The sequence below is a fragment of the Sitophilus oryzae genome, unplaced genomic scaffold (genome assembly GCF_002938485.1).
Source record: "Sitophilus oryzae breed Bouriz unplaced genomic scaffold, Soryzae_2.0 scaffold_1521_pilon_pilon, whole genome shotgun sequence".
In the NCBI taxonomy this organism is placed as follows: Eukaryota; Metazoa; Arthropoda; class Insecta; order Coleoptera; family Curculionidae; genus Sitophilus; species Sitophilus oryzae.
In genome coordinates, this window is record NW_022146194.1 from 2,022,768 (window position 1) to 2,043,715 (window position 20,948).

The window sequence follows — 20,948 nt, forward strand, 5'->3', positions numbered from 1 at the left end:
TAATTATTATTATTTGCCATTTATTTTACGAATTTTAGTTTTTATGTCTATAGTTTTTTTATGTTGTAGTGAAGTGGTTAGTAGTTGATATAATTATAATAGAATATAATAAATAATTATAATTATATAATAGAATAGTAAATATCTCTAGTTGCTAATGCAATTTTAGGACATGATTTATGAAACATTTTGGAGTGAAAATTCTTTACGCGTGCTGGGAGTAAAAATTCAAGGCCGTGGCATACGAGCTAGTGAGACGGCCCTGACACACGAGCTCTTTCTAACGAAACGTGTTAACGGCTTAGAAATACGTAGTGACGCGACGTGTATTTGTAAGCAGTCCACGTGTTTACAAAAATATTGATATTTGAATACAAATTTTGTAAAAGTGAATCAAATTATTACGCATAAAAAAACATTTGTTACAAGTAAAAAAACTATTTTTAATATTTTACGCAAATAAAACTGTTACACGTAAAAAACAATTTTTTACGCGTATAAAACTATTTGTTACTGATAGAAAACTATTTTTTACGCGTATAAAACTATTTGTTATTGGTAGAAAACTATTTTTTACGCGTATAAAACCATTTGTTACGTGTAAAGATCTATTTGTTACACGTAAAAAACTCTTTTTTACGCGTCAAAAACTTATTGATTTGGGTGAAAACCTTTCTTCGCAAAAAAAATTATTTTTTATGTGTAAAAAACTATTTGTTACACGTAAAATACTAATTTTTACGCGCCAAATACTTATTGTTTCTGGTAAAAAACTTTTTTACCCCAAAAAAAATATTTTTACGTGTAAAAAACTATTTGTTACACGTAAAAAATTATTTTTTTACGCGTCAAAAACTTATTGTTTCTGGTAAAACAACTTTTGTTACGCAAAAAAAAATATTTTTTACGTGTAAAAAACTTATTGTTTCTAGTAAAAAACTCTTTTACCCAAAAAATATATTTTTTACTTGTAAAAAACTATTTGTTACACGTAAAAAACTATTTTTACCCCAAAAACTATTTGTTTCTGTTTGTTTTTTACGCGTAAGAAAATATTCCTTTAATTTGTTATTATTTCAACATTTCAAACTATACCTTTTCAAACATTTCCTTCAAATTTTTGAATTTAATAGAATCTTCCTAAAGAGTAGATGTTTTTTATAAAAATATTTTTAGATAATACCCTAAAATGAAAAAAAAATCATACTATTTAATTTATTTTTATTGTATTATTAAATATAACGTCCGCCTATGACGGGGTCTCATCTTAGAAAACGCTAAAGACGCTACAGAAAACAAACTGATTTGTTTTCATTTGCGTTTTTCGCGAGGCACGCCGAACGCTACACGCTTTTAGTGTGGCCACTCCTATATAATCCTGTTATTTTGTTTTATTTCTATGTGGCCGTGGGCTAATGGCAGTAAGTAAGAGTTTTTGGCATAGGACGACCCCTTTTTTATTGAGAAAAAATATATTGGATCAAAACAAATTAACGCATACCTATTGGTTAAAATTTAAAAAAAAATCCTATTTATTTTGCATTTTTTGACCTTTCACTGTATACTGAGTATTATAAAGTATCCGTACTTGACTTGTCCTTTTTATTCCTTAAATTCCTCTTTATAGCTTCACATAAAAGAATGCTGCAGTTCAATAGGCTACGGTGTAAAATTTTCAAAGAGCGATCTCTTGAATTTTGTATTATTTTCTGTTCCAATTCTCTGTCGAGTGCAGCCTCGGTTCTGGCAGTGTGCCGGAACACTTTTAATTTTTCTTTTTCCGACTTATGTTTGTCTTAAAACCACGAAGAAATATATACAGTCAATTAGAGAACGTTATAAAATACCGCATCGTAACGAATTATTAGTTTTAAAAGATAATAAAAATAATTGTAAAGGAGTTGTGGTTTATGAACCGTGTGTACAAATATAATTCATTTGGAAAAACTACTGTTGTGTACATTTATCTTTGTAAGAATCGTAATAATTTATGTATAAGTACTTGTAGGTTCTTTTCGTTCATCATTTCTTTTATAATATTCTGTGGGATAGAATGTAGAATGTTTAGGAGGGGAGTTAATCACCGCGACCTTATAGATCTATGGTGTGTTCCCCTTTCTTGAGTTATAACGAGTTATAACTCCTCATACAGTCTCAGGGCTTTAACAAAAGCCAGTATCTGAGACGGCTTCACAGACGCCAGCTCTCCATCCTCGACATCAGACGTACTAAAGTTCATGGCACGAATGGTCGTCGTCTCGGCGCACTCAGTGATAAGGTGTTCTGGTGTTTCCCCATTTTCCCCACAGAATCTGTTGTTTCTCAGCTTCAGCCTCCTGAGGTGTTCGTTGAGGAGATAGTGTCCTGTTAGAAACCCCGTGACAATCCGAAGATTGTTTTTACTTAAATCAAGGAAAACCTTTGATTTTTCTCGGTCGTAAGTTCTGAGGAACTTTTTCGAGTGTCTTAGACCGTTGGAGGACACCCATTCCAAGTTACGGATAGTCTTACAGATTCTTCAGTTCCGCTTTCAGTTGGTTCCCGTTTAGAAAACAGAACAATTCTGGTCCAGTTAGTGGAGTGTTCGCTCCTTTCCTAGCTAGATCATTTGCTTTTGCATTGCCTTCTATCCCTTGGTAGGCTGGCACCCAGAGTAGGAGGACTTTATTTTCTTTGCCTAATTATTCTGTGTGATAGACCACATATATGTGGATTTTGTTGTGCAAAGTTTTTGAGGTGAATTAGAACCATTTCCTGACGTTCGATTGGGCTGAAATTTTGTATACTTGCGTATCTTTGGTGACAATATTATGGTACCATGAAGCTGGTCTGTAGATGGAGATGGAAGGTGACCAAAAATACTTCTAAACTAAACAAGATAAAACAACCGTGAACTCATCCAAGAATTGGATATAGTTCTAAATTAACAGGAATAATACTGTACTTTCAGGTGGCTTTCAGAGGTCGGGTCAAGTGGGTGTGTGGCCGAAGGAAATATATATTATATTTTAGAAACTTGTCTAAGACTTAGCCCGATCCTGTCGTGTTAAACCACATCAAAGGCCACATCCAAAATTCCAAACACTCGTGCTTTGATTAAGATTTGATTAAGGGCTGCAAAGCTTCAATATGTGCCATAAAATAGCGAGCAATTTGTTACAAAACCATATAAATTATATATCACAGTAATCACCAAACTTCAATCGATTTCTGTATTGTAACGGAATTTTAAATTATGTCTTTATTTTCGAGGAAATTTAGTCCAAACATAAGGAATATTTTGTTGATGTTTGACCATCAAACTTTTAAAAATAAAGAACTTGTCCAAAGAATATTATAGTTATAGAATTATCTTTGACTTGTCTAAAAACGTGCTACAATACAGATATAGTATAATCCTTTATCTTTAATTTCCTTCTTCATTTGGGGTAGGTAATTCTAATGTGAAATTATGGTAATTAGGATATTATTTTCTTTAACAAATAAAGGATTATAATTTAGTTTATCGCATTAATGTAAACAACTACATCAAACGCCGTATTCCGGTTTCATATAACCAAGCTAGTCAATTTAGCACGTTGCGGCCTTCCAAACTTGTAATTATTGCATTTTGCCCGGCGGGTAATAACACCCATACGCATCCGTCGGTCTTTCACTTTTACAATTAATAATTTCTATGTTAATAAATAGCGATGAAGAGCGATCTCTAGAGAGGTCTTAATTATGCCCTATTGCAGGCGCGCTAATTAGGAAAAGAAGGTCTATCACCAGGGTTGGGTAAACGTGTTCTATGCTATTGGAGTTCGTATTTTATGTACCAGGTGGTCGAAATTGGTCTGTTTTAACAGAAAAAAAAAACTATTTCCTGACTAGATAGAGCAAAACCGACATAGATGTCATGGGCTCGATATCTGAGAAACGTTTAATGGCGTAAATCACCTGTTGATATTTTCACTGCCAACTGAGATACGGGGTCTTTTTGAATTTTTTACCATTTTGAAAATTACCCATAACTTTTTTATTTTGCGGAATAATAAAATTCTGTAAAAACGTTATTAAGGCACAATCCAGTGGCGTAGTCAGTTCTTTTCTATGCTTGCTCTTTTTGTCATAAATAATAAAAAATATAATTTTTTAAATGGAAATCATAGTTGGCTATGAACTTAAAAAAATGTTGGCGTTTTACCCTTTCCAATGATCTAAAGTTATGGAAATCTAATTCGAAGAATGAGAGAAATATTAGGTTTTTGATCTTTATATCGAAGCGGGCCTTGATTTTGTGTTGACCTATTTGCCTAATTATTTTTTATCACAATTTAATATTCTATATTATTATTTATCTGCATAATTAAAGACTTTTGAAAAGTTAAATTAACATTCTATATTAGTATTAGTAATTACAATTGAAATCGATACAATAAACAAAGAATAAAACTAAAAGAAAAGTCTTTTTTGAGTGACGAATATAGTTTTCTAAAAAAAATCATCATCCCTTGTTGAATACACAATTAGCATCTTTTGCGCACAGAGTTACAACAAGTTATTAGACGAACTGGTGTAATAAGTCCAAAAGCTTGCCTAGTAGCCTTCTGTAATTCTTCTCTCGTCCCAATGGTTCTTCCCTTATATATAAGGCCTTTTAATTTCTCCCATAAAAAAAGTCAAAAGGAGTTACATCACAGGACCTAGCAGGCCAAGATATGGGATCCCTTGTTCCAATCCAATTCTCTCTAAATTCTCCATTTAATCATGCAGTTGTAACCCTGGCTTTTTAATTGTAAATGGTAATACTAATATAGAATGTTGATTTACCTTTTCAAAAGTCTTTAATTATGCAAATAAATAATGACATAGAATATTAAATTGTAATTAAAAAATAATTAGGCAACTATAGGTCAACACAAAATCAAGGCCCGCTTCGATACAAAGATAAAAAACGTAATATTCCTCTCATTTTTAGAAATAGATACACATAACTTTATATCGTTGGAAAGGGTTACACGCCAGCATTTTTTTAAGTTCATAGCCAACTTGATTTCCATTTAAAAAATTATATTTTTTATTATTTCTGACTAAAAAAGCAAGTATAGAAAAAAACTGATTATGCCACTGGATTGTGCTTAAAAAAGTGCCTTAAGAACGTTTTTACAGAATTTTATTATTCCGGGAAATACAAAAGTTATGGGCAATTTTCCAAATGGTAAAAAATTCAAAAAGGCTCCGTATCTCGGTTGGCAGTGAAAATATGAACAGGCGGTTTAGGCCATTAAAGGTTTCTCAGAAATCGAGCCCATGTCATCCATGTCGGTTTTGCTCTATCTAGTCAGGAAATAGATTTTCTCTGTTAAAACAGACCAATTTCGACCACCCTGTACAGTGTATCACAAAAAGTTCAAAGCGCATTATATTTTTGTTTATTGAAAAAGATAATTTTTATTAATTAAAAAATCTTTTCACTAGTGAAGTAAAAAAAAATTTACATTTAAAAAAATAACTTATAATAATTTTTAAATCTATCAATTTCATGACAGCTACGGCCAATATTATATGACATTCAAATAATTTAATTTTTGAAATAGATACCTAGCCACATGTCTTTTCTTTTTGTCACAGTCGTTGTGGAAATCTCGAGGGTAATCTCTAAGTCTGGGACACCCTACACCCTGTACATCTAGTTGAAATTTAATATTTTAGATTTTTTTCCATAACAACTGTTAAAATTGCCTTATATCTATCAAAAATAGTAGATAAAATAGTACTTTAACCGCAAGGGTAGATTAAATGATACTTCAACAACGAGGATAGGTTAAAAACTTTATTTCTTCTCGCGCGTTTTTTAATTGCTTCCATTTTTGAAAACTTTTGTATTCCTTTTCATAAGTTATTCGGGCTTTAAATGGAAGAGTTTTTTATATGGCGTGTGTCTCAGCCTGAATATCTGTTGGTAATTTACTTATTTCGTTTTGTGCCATTTCTGGCTCCAATTCAATCAGCAAACGACACGAAAGAGAATTAAAAAATATTGACTCAAAACTGACAACTAAAGAGACAGCTTTATTTATTTGTCAAATTACATAGAAACCAATGCCAACCCAGCACAATATTTTTTCTACTCGTAATAAATTCCTTGAAATAATAATTTCTGAATATTTTTTAAAACGTAACTCGCTATGGAAAAAAATATTGTTTTATACACGACGATAAAATTGCATTATCGTCTCCCGAAATTAATTCATTCGCGATTTCATTGCTGGTGAATTAATCTTTTCCGATCGACGATAAAATACCATTTTATCGTCTTGTATAAAAAATAACTATTAGTCTATTGTAATTTTAATCAAATTTACTACGAATTTTTGCGTCTACATTCGCAATTTACTACTTCAGCTCAACCCTGTCCATCTACCTATGCTATAGGCGAGAAACTAGACTAGGATGAAGAACTGGTAAGAGTTAAATATCAATTTACTTTTTCCGCATATAGTTTTCCGGTCTGAATATGCGGACGATATTTCGCGCTGTGGCGTGTTACTTCTTAATTATTTTTATTTAGTGGGATGAAAAGAACAACGGGGCTGATTATCCGAAATTACGTCTATAGCCATTTAGCTACTGTTATTATCTTAATTATTTTTAAACAGTTTTTTTTTCTAACAATAGGAATTGTATTAGGGATGCACGATACTAGTGCATGTAATAGTAGGTCTAGATATTATGTATAGATTCATATATCAGGGAAATACAAAATATAATGTATAATATAGACAAATCTTATTATAGCAAACGAAGGTGCAAAAGATATTCATCCAAAAAATCTAGTAATTGGTACTGATGCTAAAAAAATTATCGATCAAAAAGTATTGTCGATTTATTGCCGTCAGTTTTCTTTGGCTTCTCTTTATCTTCTTGAAAATTTACTTACACTATGCCCAAAATGTTTCACGAAACATTTCTTCTTGTCCATGAGTACTTAACGAGATTGAAAGAACTATTATTGCTTTGTTAGCTTTTGAAGATCCATTGAATAGTCCATTTGCGGATCTATTGACACCATCTCATCGACAAAAGGTAGATTATCATTTTTTTTAATATATCATCATCATCATCATCATTTTCAGCTTATTCTACCATTTCCAATTATGGTGTAGCCTCCCTCATATATTTAGAGACTCTCTTGGTAGTTGAGCCTATTGTTGTCTATTGGCAATGCAGGCCCAAGTTATCCCGGCTAATTTCCTAATATCATGATCCCATCTCAGGTTTCGTCCTTTTCTAAGTCTCTTAATTCCTCTTGGGTACTATGCTCTAATTTTTGTGGTTCACCTGTTGTCTGTCCTTCTTGCCAGGTATCCTGTCCATTGCCACTTGAGGGGGATTTGATTCTGTGGATGACATCTATTACCTGGGTCTTTTGTCGTATCCTTTCTATTCTTTTACGGTCTCTCTTGGTTACTCCCAGCATATTGCGTTCCATTGAGCATTGTGCGACCTCCAGTTTTCTTATGATGTCCGTTTTAAGTGTCCAGGTTTCGCATGTATAGGTCATGACTGGTAGTACACATTGGTCGAATATTTTCTTCTTTAGATAAAATGACATTCTAGATTTGAATATGATTGAGATTCTTCCATAAGTACTCCATGCTAACATAATTCTTCTGTTGATTTCTAGGTAGTAGAGATCCCGAGCTGTGTATTAGTTGTCCCAAATATATATCGTCCCATTGCTGCCAAAAGTCACTAACTTACTTTATACTTCCGAGAAAAATGCGTCTAAAGATGAATTGCATTGCATAAAGATGTTATAGTTAGTAACTATTCGGTATTAAAATAAAACATAAATAACCAGAAATCGTAGTTAATGACTTTTGCAATCGATTCTCCGCTTCAAAACATAGTTAGTGATTGAATTTGGTTCTTCGGAAAAATGTTAGTTAGTGACTTTTGGTAGCAATAGGATGAAGGACGATATATTCTTCGACTATTTCCAGTGTTGTGTTATTTATTAGAATGTCCTTTCTTTCCACTAGTTCATTGAATATTACTTTAGTTTTTGCTAGATTCATTTTGAGACCCACTTTATTGCTGGCTGTATTTAATTAATTAATTTGTGCTTCTAGTTTCTTTTTTTTTCTAGAAGATTTCTTCTAATGTTGCTGTAGACTGCTTCGGGGATATCACGTCTCCCTGTCGTACTCCTTTGCCAATACAATTTTATATACTAATTTATTATAATAAAATAAATAATAAAGATATTGTAATTATATTCCTGCAGATTAAGAGAAAAATTTTAAAAAATATTTAAAAAAGGGGTTACAATACACAACATATCTATAAGGTCGCGGTGATTAACTTACCCCCTTTAATATTTAACAGCTAAAGAAATAAATATTATTAACAGAATTATAAATGGTAAGTAGCAAAATCATTCCTCCTCCTAGGTGCCTTCTGTGTTGAGGTTGGCGATTAATATGGCATATGACTCTCTGTCCAGAGCTTGGTGAATCTGTGTGTGTTTCCGTCGGTGTGGGTCCAATCTCTTATGTTACGTAGCCATGATTTCTTTTTCCTCCCTATGCTACGTTTTCCATTGATTTTTCCTTGTATTATGAGCTGTATTTCTTCATATTCTGAGAGCCGCATTATGTGCCCAAGGTAGGAAGTATTTTTGATTTTAATTGTTCCTGTTAGTTTTCATTCTGTTTAAAACTTCACAGTTTGTTGTTCTGGAGGTCCAACTTATCCTCAGCATGCGACGGTACATCCACATTTCAAATGCATTAAGGCGTTTGATGTCTTCTTGTTTTAGCGTCCATGTTTCGCATCCATATTGAAGCAGGGACCATATATAACATTTTAATGTTCTTAGCCTCGTTGGTATTGCTATTCGCGGATTGCATAAGAACTTCCGCATGTTGAGGAAACCAGCCCTAGTTATTTCATCCTTCTTCTGATTTCCTTAGAGTGGTATAGCTGGCTGTTTAATTCCCTGCCCAAGTAATATATCTCTGCGTGGTTTCGAGTTGGACGCCGTTTATTATTATGTCGGTGTTTTCACTGTCTTGCGGATCTACTGGTCTTCGGATTCTGCTAATACCACGGTGTCGTCTGCGTATCTTATATTGTTTATAATCTTCCCATTTATTTTGGCCCCTTCTGGACAATTTTGAAGAGATTTTCGGATTATATACTCTAGCAAAATCATTACAAATTTTATTTTAAAGCAGCGCTGTGGGTTAATAGAAACGTGCTTTTCTAAATTAGTATAACTGTTATGTCTATATTTATACTCAAAACAATTGTCTACTCTTCTCTCGCTTAAATAATTGATCATTTAGATAAATTCGCTATGTACCTAGGTACTTAACTCAAACACGACTAACCATTACATCTCGGTCTTTATTGAATTGGTGAAGTAACCGCAATCGCAATCGGTCGTAAACAGCTGTTAGCCGAATGTTGTTTTATTTCAACTTTTTAGGACGAATAATAATATTTAATTACAATATCCGATTCACCGTTAGTACTCTCGGTACTTGTAAATGCGTCCGTGTATTTGTGCCAATTCCACGGTTTATCTTAAATCTGCATCGTGTTAGCGTCAATATCTTCTAATTGGTTTTCCTAATCGAAACATTAACCATTTCAATTTTCCTGTTTTGTTTTTTTTTCATTTAATGATGCAACTTTTCTTTCCAATCGTGTTACCTTAATAAACTGCACTGAAAATGAAGTTAGTCAAAATAAGTTATAAGATAACAATTTCAAATTCGCCTTGTATTTCAGAAACTATTAGAGTTAAGACAAATCTGTTAGTAGCATCTTTAGTTTTATAAAAAAGTTAGCAAAGTAATGTAAAAACCGCATCTTTGTACTACTCATAAACGAGATACCCTGTAAAACACACGAAAATGGGACACACTGTACTGAGTGGCTCGAATTCAACGCTCATAATTGGGCTTTCGGAAACCGTAAGAGATACAGGATCGGTTAAATGAAAGCAAAGTTGCGCAATTTGATGCTCAATAAAATGCCGCATTGCATTTTATTTTTTATTTTTTTTGCATAAAATATTCTGGTGATGGAATTTTCTGTACGAAACGTCGGCAAATATCAAAGTGACTATATATGTATAATGTTTTAAGAGTGATGAAAGGATTTAATTAAATTGAAAAAAAAATCAGGTCCTTATTTAAAAAAATTAAGTTGATGATGGTCGCCAGAAGCAGAAACTTCAGAGTCAATATTTAGTCACACAGAGTTATAGAGCAGAAAAAGTGGCCATGAAAATGTGTTTTTCTCATTTTAAGTTATCTTAACAAATAAAGCCAGGAAATAATAGAAAACAAAATTGAAAATTCCGTTTTTTTTTTCGAATATATTCGGAAGTATTCGGAATTTTTCAAAATGCAATACGGCATTTTTACTTTGCCTCCATTTAACCGATCCTGTATCTCTTACGGTTTCCGAAATCCCAATGATGAGCGTCGAATTCGAGCCACCCTGTACATATAAAATTATTCAACCGTTCGTAAACAAAACTATTTTTCCAACAGATTGTTGACAAACATTTTAGGGTGGTGGAATTCTTTACCGAAGGTGTATTTTAAATTAATTTGTGGTTTGAAAGTTGTTACTAAATTTAAGCAAGCCATTTTTCTTTCCTGAGTCTTATATGCCTTCTATAAATTGGTCATTAGGAATACGATATGCAAAAGTGATATATTATGCATAATGAAAGGTGTTCTATTATAGATTTTAATTTTCAAACCGTATAAGTAAATTTAAATCGATGGAAAGATTTGTCTCTTAATAAATATGTAATACATTTTTTTAGTGGATATTTGCTGCGATATGATATAATTTTCAGAAATACGTTTAAATATTTTGTAATATCCAGAGATTTTTGACTTACCCTCTTCCTTTTCTCTGATTCTCACTTTTGGACTTCTTGTCGTCCACCATCCAAATCGTATCCTCTCGTAAAACACTTTCCGAGCCATAGTGACAGCCTTGTGAAGCGCCTATTTTTGATACACTTAACTAATCACTAAACAGTCGATTCAGTCACTGTTTGAACACTATAATTTATCGAATGTTTTTAAAACATCAAGTAAAATCATCTATAGGAGCTAAGATTTAGGGATCTGTATTATTAGATTTATTAATATGAAATTTATTTGATTTATAAAGTTGAAATCAATACGAGTAAGGTTTATTCGAAATTGTGCTGTAATCAATAATAGAATAAATTAAGAACTGATATTAATTCTAAGTGTATAGAATATAATAATTTCTCGTAAAGCTTTTATAATATTTTGTTACCAGTATTTAAGGCACATTTATTACGTTTTTATTAATATTTCATTCTTTTTTTTACATCTTAACAATTTTTAAACAATAATAATTTGATGATTGGTATTTAATTAATTTATTTAATTGCAATATACCGGGTGCGTCTCAAAAGTGGCTCACCCCCTATAACTTTTTTATTTTTTCAGATAAAAATCGAGATGCGATTCATAACGACAATTTGACTCGAAAGTGTGTGGTACCAAATTATTCGTAAAAAAATGCTTTTTCCAAATATGCTAATGAGCCATCCTCGTTCCATTTGAACAATTGAGATATGATTAAAAATACGATTTGGGCATCTTGTAACTGGCCAGGACAAGACACGAAAAACATTAGACGATCAAATCTATTTTTCCAAGGCTCCTTGATTAAAAATTAGTGTTTTTAACACAGCCATGGCACTCTAGATTGAAATTTAAAATTCAATTTTGTTTTAAGCGAAAATGTCAAACAATATTAACATATGATATGTCATTCTATCGAACAAAGTAAAAAAAACCGAGGGTGTCATTTAAAAATCAAACGTTGTAGTCATTTCCGGTGAAACCGGAAGTGGCCGAAAATAATTGAATACATCAATCAATCCTAATTTATGTCATATACTAAAATACCAAATCTTGTTTTTTTTTATCTGAAGAAATAAAAAAGTTATAGGGGTGAGCCACTTTTAAGACGCACCCGGTATACTTATAAATATTAGAGTGCATCAGAAAAAAAAATGGTGTCTTTGAATTACCGCGAAAATATCGTTTACGATGGTGAAAAAAAATCTGGTTAAGTCTGAGTTCTCATATTAATATTAAGGGTACAAACATAGTGGGGCATCTCGATGCGATTTCCCATTGAAACAACGCGGGGATCGATTTTTTTTTGGAATATTATTGCATTCTGACAAATCAGAGTATTGTAAAAATCAATACATATTCTTGTAGGAAATTCGATTAAATGAAAAATTATGATTATGATTGAATAAAAAATAAAAATTATTCTTATTTTTTAGAAAGCAATAAAATAAAAAAAAATTCGCGTTTTATTTAAATGGAAATTAAAAATCACGATGAGAGCTCAATAGTTTGTTAAATGTCTATGCAAAACAATTCTAGGGTAGTTTATGAGTATATAGTTTTTGAGTATAATGCTGATATGCATTATAAATTTATTAAGGCTATATTCGGTAGATTGGTAAACTAGGGTTAGGATTGATCCCCGAAAAAGATTTTTCAAATATGAAAAAGTTTGATAAAATAGTAGAAATGTCAAATATTGACGTTTTTAAAAATTTTCCTATTCTTATTACCTAAGTATACAGGATGTCCCAATATTCCGTGACATAGAACTAGTACGTATTTTTGGAATCAAAAAAGTTCATTCGACACAATTTACCTTCATACAAAAGTCCGTAAAGTGCGTTGTTATATACAAAATATGTAGTAAATATTACAAGGACTATTTTACGAAAAAAAAAATAGTGGTCGGTGAAGTAGGAAAAATTTTCGGGGTAGATTTCACCCTTCCCGTACATTTTCTTTTTTTTGCGAGAGTCAAATGTAAAAGCGCTTAGCAAAATATAGGCACCCCAAATCTCATTCAAATTGAATTATATTGTTCTTAAAATATCATAAAAAATGTGTTTATTTTTCTAAATTTTGATACCCTCTAACGGATAAACGAAACATTTTTGTATATAGAGGTAAATTGTATCTAATGAGCTTATTTTGATTCCAAGAGTTCTATGTCCACAAAATATTGGGACAACCTGTATACCTTTTATTTCATGCCAGATTAGAAACGAAGAAGGGACATACTGTACAGGGTGGCTCGAATTCGACGCTCATCATCATTGGGATTTCGGAAACCGTAAGAGATACAGGATCGGTTAAATGGAGGCAAAGTTGCGCAATTTGATGCTCAATAAAATGCCGTATTGCATTTTGAAAAATTCCGAATATATTCAAAGAAAAAACGGAATTTTCAATTTTGTTTTCTATTATTTCCTGGCTTTATTTGTTAAGATAACTTAAAATGAAAAACACATTTTCATGGCCACATTTTCTGCTCTATAACTCTGTGTGATTAAATATTGACTCTGACTTTTCGGCTTCTGGCGACCATCATCAACTTATTTTTTTTTAAATACGGACCTGATTTTTTTTCAATTTAATTAAATCCTTTCATCACTCATAAAACACTATATATATATATATATATATATATATATATATATATATATATATATATATATATATATATATATATATATATATATATATATATATATATATATATATATATATATACAGTCACTTTTATATTTGCCGACGTTTCGTTTTATTCCAAATACGAGAAAAAAAATGCAATACGGCATTTTATTGAACATCAAATTGCGCAACTTTGCCTCCATTTAACCGATCCTGTATATCTCTTACGGTTTCCGAAATCCCAATGATGAGCGTCGAATTCGACCCACCCTGTACATAAATTTTGAAATTTTTCTCATACCATTAATTTTTTTTGTACGATTTTTCGAGACTTATTTTTTTAACATATAAAATAAAATTTTACCAATATTATTAGAAAAAAAAATGATTTCACTATCACTCCAAAATCCCGACTTCACACTGTCTTATCACTGTACTACCCGCGCGGTACCAAACACTGAGTACTTCTTTCTCCACGGCCGACTCTAATGGCTCACTTTTTCGCGTCTAACTTGATCCTTCATCGGCATGTCTTCGCGCTCTTGCTTTTCTGCTTGACAAGTTATTTAGACTAGCGGGGCTGCATATAAACGTACATACCGGGTACTATATTATAGTGTATATACGCAGCCACCTGATGGTAAATAATAAATATATAATGAAGCGATTCGGGCCTATTGTGCCCGCTCTTACGAAGCCGCTGCTTGGCTTGTACCGTACGACCTTATTAATATTGCATTGTGTGAGAACCACCGATCTTCTGTTATTTATTCTATGTCGAGCTATATAGGAAGACGCAAAATAGTCATTAGATTAGAGATTGGGTTACAACAAAAAATAACTGAAATTACCTACACATAACTGATTTATTTCTCAAAGAAAAAAAAAGGTACACACACACAACAGAGGCAATAAAGAAACAGCCTATGATCAAAATAAACGATATACAGTTGACTTGAAAATGATAATCGATTACATTTCCCATATAATTTTACTTATAAGTTGACAGCTATCTTCATTTCCAAATCATCTCTTTTTTTTCGATTCTATGGTATAATTAAAAACCAGAATACAATCAAAATTAATAATTAATTAATCAAAATTAATCGAGATAGTGTGGTTAAAAGCTAGGGGATGATAATTGGCGCCGGGAGGCACGTATAGCTGCCCATACTAAAATATGTTAATAAAAAGTTGGTAGGCAGTTCTTTTAGTTTCAAAGTAAAGGAATTTTTCCAATTTTGGTCCGCGGTTATTTCCCCTATCCGCCACCTGGGGTCGCGTCCGTTGGGAGTTTGGAGTTCTCCACACGGATTTTCACAAAAACGGACTACGGAAATACGGAATATCTCAAAAACTGCGACTTTGACTGATTTTGATGTTATTACAAATTTTGTTGCAAATATTATTCCTAATCTTAAATTGAAAACCGCGTTTCGCCAGCTACTGTAATTTTGTAGTTACGATTTTTTAAAATTTTTAGCCCCCTCCCATACCCCCTGAATATATGCGATGTTTTTTGATTATTTTTCCAGGCATTCATTTTTCGATTTTTTTTTCAAGATTATATCGTCCATCGTCATTTCCAAGCCCACTGAGACACTGTTTTTTTTCGAATTTATATAGCATATCTTGAGTGTCTTTTGACACATTTTAGATCTAAAAACCACACATATACCGCTTTACCCAAAAAGTTATGAAGGCGTAACTAACAACCACATTTTTTTACTTCTCTGTTTCTGTGAGTCAAGACCAATTATACCTTTGATATATTATTCTATGTGTCTGTGACTTGAAAATTAGACATATATCTTCATACTTTCATAATTTTTATTAATGTGTAATTATCATTTATAGCGGAAAAAAAACTGACAAGCGTTTCTTAACGACACACGTCACAAGTGTAAGTTTTTATTGGTTGTTAAACATAACAACAATCTGCCTCATGGGTTTTAGTACGGCAGATGGTACTGATTTAAGTACCATAGCGGTTCGTGGTGCCATTTTCGGCACCTTCAAAATACGGGCCTATTAATTCTCGCGGATTGGGTACTTAATATTGACTTAAAAAGGTGTAATAAATTTTCTATTACACTATGTAGAAGGAACTGTAGAGTATATTACACAGATTTGCTAATATAAGATGATATACACTAGCCATAGCCTTTATTGATAGGTTTCTAGTTTCTGAATAACGATCTAGGTAAAGCATCTAGCTCACTTGCCAGCTCAGAATTAGAATTTAGAGTTAGTAACTCGCACTTTCATTGTATAAAGAAAAATTATAGAGCTAGAATACGGTTTTATATTAACTCTAATTTTTTTGAAGTTTATAAAAAGCATTGATAAAAAAATATATATCCTTCAAATCTTTCAGTTTAATAACTGTTAGTAAGAAGTTTTTTTGAACTTCTCTAACGGTCCTTTTTCCTTATTTCTAGGTGAAGTAACCGTAGAATACCACAAAGGCTTGCCAAAAATCACAGTTCCTCTCCCTAGTCGCAAGGAGCAATGCAGTTTTGTACTGAAGCCCATCACGAACACGGTGGGCGATTTTTTGGAGATGCTGAAGAAAGAAGACAAAGGTATCGACAGGGTGGTGTGCAAGTCGATGGACGGGACCAGGATAGCTTCGTCCAACACCATAGAGATTCTGCTGGACGAAGACTTCAAATTGGTCATCAACGATAGCTCTTACAATGTGAACACGCCGAAAAACGAGAGGCTGACCAGCGAAGGAGTTCAAAGGTCAGTAGTTGAACAGGTCAGACAGAACAGCCTTTGGAATGGTAAGACGATATAATAGTTCTTCTTCTGAATGTGCCTATCCGTTCCGGATGTTGGCAATATGAAAAACGATTTGAACTTGTGTAACTTGTGTAGACAAGGAAAACTAAGTTCTAAGATTTTTCAATCCGGAGATTCTGGGCCTTCCAGGTCCCCTTTTGTCTTAGACCTTTCCATAGAGTATCAACTGAATCAGTCTGAGATATTGCGTTCTTTAATAATGTCTACTATTTCGGTTTCCTTTTGAAGCATTTCCAAAACTGTCCTGTTGGATACGTCCCAGTGATCCACCAAGGAAATTCTTAAAATTCGTCTGTATAGCCACATCACGAAAGATTCAAGCTACTTTGTAGACGCTTTCGTCAAAGTTTATGAATCGGCACCATACAGGAGCTCAGACCAGAGATAGAATTAAGTAGTCCTAGTTCAATTAGATACAATAGATAACAGAACTCAACTTATGAGGGTGGATACCACGTTGTCCTCTAGCAAACCAATAGAATGTGGAATACTTCAAGGCTCAGTACTAGGCCCTATTTTGTTTCTTCTTTTTATTAACGACATTGCTAACATAAACATCAGTGGTAAAATATGTCTTTTTGCGGACGGCATTAGCTTCACTTGAAGCACCAAAGACGTCACGGCACTTCATAGGATTATATCAAATGACTTAATCACCAGTAATTAATCTTGGTGCGATTCGAACCTCCTGAGTCTCAACATTTCTAAAACTAAAGCTTTGTCCTATAAAAACTCGCTACAGCCTTTTGTACTTTTTTTTCAAGCTCCAGAAGAGAGCTGTTCGATATTCACTGTCCATTCCTGGATATTTCTCAGCTATGACTTCTTCCTTTCTATTCCTTTTCTTCCTTCTATTTTATCTCTCTATTTAGCCTTCTTCAGTCCATTGTTGGACATAGACTTCCCTTAATCTCTTCCACTCTTCTCTGTTTGTTGCCACGTTTATCCATCTTTTGCCTGCATGTTTCTTCAGATCATCCAGCCATCTCATCTGAGGTCTTCCTCAACACTCCTCTTTTTATAAGTGTCCAGGTCTGGGATCTGTAAGTGAGTACAGGGGCTGTACATTGATTATATACTCTGGTTTTGGGTATTGTACATATTTTTTGTTTTTTAATATGTATATTTTTTATGTTTTTTTAATATATGCTTAATTTGCAGAATGCTACTCAGGCTAATCTTACTCGTGGACAGTATATATTCCAATATCGATTTAATTTCTTCATATTTGAAGACAATAATGCGATTTTAGTAGCTAATAAGTTAGTAGAATAAATTTTAACAATAAAAGATCCTTTAATTAGCCACGCCGCCGCCGGCGCCGCCACTGGGTCTTTATTGACCCTATAATTCATTTGATTAAAATAACTAATTTAAATATATTCTGAAATTGGAACTAACTGTACTAAATTTATTACTTAAATTTCTCAAACAAGGTTTCCTATAAAATGAAACATTTCAAAAACGCCCATAAACAAGTGTAAGTATATTACGAGGATATAATAAATATTATCTCATCAGAAAATACTTTGTAGCATTCTCGAAACGCATGCGACCTGTTTAGAATGAACGGTAGTAGAGCTATTTTGCAAAAATTGAAGATAGCAAATTCAGATAATGTCGCGTAAAACAAACGTTATAAATTTAAACATGGCAGTTTATTAAAAGGGTTTTTTGCTTGAAACATGAGTCAACATGGCTAGACAGACCGTCATTTTCTTTCAAGGGTTTTAGTTTCTATGTATGGCATTACTAGTATTTTTTTAAGATTCTTTTTAAAAATAAATTAACCACTTAATACCTGTATTCTTTAATACAAATTAATGCTTTGTTTTCAGCTTAGCAGATGTAAAAAATTTAGTCAATAGGTTATACCAAGCGCTTCATGTCGATGAGCACCAATTAACGAAAGAGAAGGAACTGGCAACGCAAATGGAGACATTGATGCAAGAAATACAACCTTTGGAAGATGTAAGTTTCTTGTGATTTTTTTTGTTTGTTTGAAAAGTATACAGCGTGTCCCTTAAATAAGGGAGTCGTCGAGACGTTTAACATGAATTTAGGTCAAAAATTGGCAAGAAAACGCTTTTTCGGGGTTCCGTACCCAAAGGGTAAAAACAGGAACCCTATTACTAAGACTTCGCTGTCCGTCCGTCCGTCCGTCCGTCTGTCACAAAGGTCTATCTTATGAACCGTTATAGCTAGACAGTTGAAATTTTTACAGATAATGTATCTATGTTGCCGCTATAAGAACAAATACTAAGAACAGAATTAAATAAATGTTTATAAATAAAAAAGTACTTTCACTAAACATTATCTTTTATGTAAGAATTTTACATAGAATCTTTCAAGTCCTCGGTGGCCACGTGGTTAAAGCGTTAGGACTTTACGCTGCTATGACGTTGGAGCCGTAGTAAGGCAGGTTCGAATCCTAGTCAAGGCGACTTTTTTTTAATCGTTTTTTTTTAATTTTACATATTTTTACATATTTATTTTTACATATTTATTATTAATTAATACAATTTTTAGTAATGTGTTTCTTCATTTTTTTTTAAATTACTTATACGCGCATTCAACATTTCAGCTAAATCGGAAAAAGGTTTATAATAATATAGTGTCGTTTGTTGTATTTTTAAGATTTTTTACTTTTTTAATTTTATAGCCAAAGTGGCGTAGAGGTAAAGCTCTCATCTACCAAACCAAAGGTTGTGGGTTCGAATCCCACAGCCGACATTTGATGAGCCGACTATTTTTAATAAAATAAAAATAGTTTGGGTACCTAGGTCGACGCAGCCTTAAATGAGTACTTGGGATTCACAATCCTGAGGTAATAATAGGCGGTTAAAGCGTAGTGCTGGCCACATTACCTTCCTTGTATACCGAACGGCTCTAGCATGGCAAGCTGTACCTTGCTTACTCCCAAGGCGTTAAACGCTATATACGGGAGCTATTATTATTATTAGTTTTATATAAATTTATTTTTTTGCCAATTCTTTCAGAAAAAACTGGAATTGGAAATGGTGGCGCAGAAGAAGAGTAATTGGCTGGCATGGGCCGGACTAGGTCTGATGTCCGTACAATTCGGTATTTTGGCTAGACTGACGTGGTGGGAATATTCGTGGGATATCATGGAACCGGTGACGTACTTCGTGACGTACGGCACCGCCATAGCTTGCTACGCTTATTTCGTACTTACAAAAGAGGTAAAACATTTTTAATTAATTTTATTTTATTGCTTTGGAACTATTAAAACGAATTTAATACTCACCAAATTTTAGAAAAAATTACTTACCAGTATTCTTAAAAATAAACAGAATATATTTTTTTCCATAGGAACTGTTAAAATTCCCTTATATCTATCAAAATTAGTAGATAAAATAGTACTTTAACCGCAAGGGTAGATTAAATGATACTTTAACAGCGAGGATAGGTTAAAAACTTTATTTTTTCTCGCACGTTTTTAAATTACTTCCATTTTTGAAAATTGTTGTAGGCCTTTTCATAAGTTATTCGGGATTTAAATGGAAGTAATTTGGATATGTCGCCTCAGCCTGAATATCTGTTGGTAATTTATTTATTTCGTTTTGAGCCATTTCTGGCTCCAATTCAATCAGCAATCGACACGAAAGAGAATTAAAAAATATTGACTCAAAACTGACAACTAAAGAGACAGCTTTATTTATTTGTCAAATTACATAGAAACCAACGCCAACCCATCACAATATTTTTCTACTCGTAATAAATTCCTTGAAATAATAATTTCTGAATATTTTTTCAAACGTAACTCGCTATGGAAAAAAAATATTGTTTTATACACGACAATAAAATTGCATTATCGTCTCCCGAAATTAATTCCGTTATACAAGACGATAAAATACCATTTTATCGTCTTGTATAAAAAATAACTATTATTTGTTCAGACTTTTTTTTGTTTTATTCCCATCTATATTATAATTCACTGTGCTTTGGCACACTATTTTTTACCTCCTGTATATTAGAGTTCCTCTTTGTTTCATTATTTCCCTGATATTTAACTCCAATATTTCTTTTCAGGAATACATCTTGGCAGACGTAAAAAACCGCCAACATCTACTAACCCTGCACAAAAAAGCAAAAAAACAAGGAGTGGACTTAGACCGCTACAACTACCTCAAAGACGAACTATACAAAGTCGAGTACAAACTGAAAAAACTGAGAAACCCTCTTAAATTGCGCCTTCCCACGAACGCCACTGCTCGAACTGCGCCTACGTCACCGGAAACGACGACATCTAGCGTTGACGCTACGAAAGTATTGACGTCACAACAGCAACAACAAGCACAAAAAACCAGCGAAACGACCAAAGTGATAGATAAGAAATTATAACAATTTTTAAAGAAAATTTTTGAAACTTTTTTCTCTTTCTGCTTTTAGAAAAAAAATCGAAATGTTTAGCTTCGAAGCGAGGATTGTTGAAACAATTTTTTGTACTTTCATAACACGGTAAGTAATAATATAAAGAGGTTAAGAATTTCGTGGATTTTCGAAAACTTAAGCTTCATTCAGAACCTTGAAATTAGTGGTTTTAAATTGTTCCTATATAATTTTAAA

At 32.8% G+C, this 20,948-nt stretch overlaps 2 protein-coding genes across 2 annotated transcripts in view; one reads left to right on the plus strand and one right to left on the minus strand.

Moving 5' to 3' along the window:
- Window positions 1-10,962, minus strand: part of LOC115878644 — an 81,717-nt gene extending 70,755 nt beyond the window's left edge. The window contains exon 1 of the mRNA XM_030895188.1: window positions 10,913-10,962. Coding sequence (XP_030751048.1) covers window positions 10,913-10,962 — 50 coding nt within the window. The remainder of the gene's footprint in view (window positions 1-10,912) is intronic.
- Window positions 10,963-15,495: 4,533 nt separating this feature from the next.
- Window positions 15,496-20,723, plus strand: LOC115878645 (calcium uniporter protein, mitochondrial). The gene is made up of 5 exons (XM_030895189.1): window positions 15,496-15,517; window positions 15,992-16,298; window positions 18,197-18,329; window positions 19,358-19,561; window positions 20,412-20,723. Exons 1-5 carry the CDS (start codon window positions 15,496-15,498, stop codon window positions 20,721-20,723), a joined length of 978 nt encoding a protein of 325 aa, XP_030751049.1.
- The last annotated feature ends 225 nt before the right edge of the window (window positions 20,724-20,948 follow it).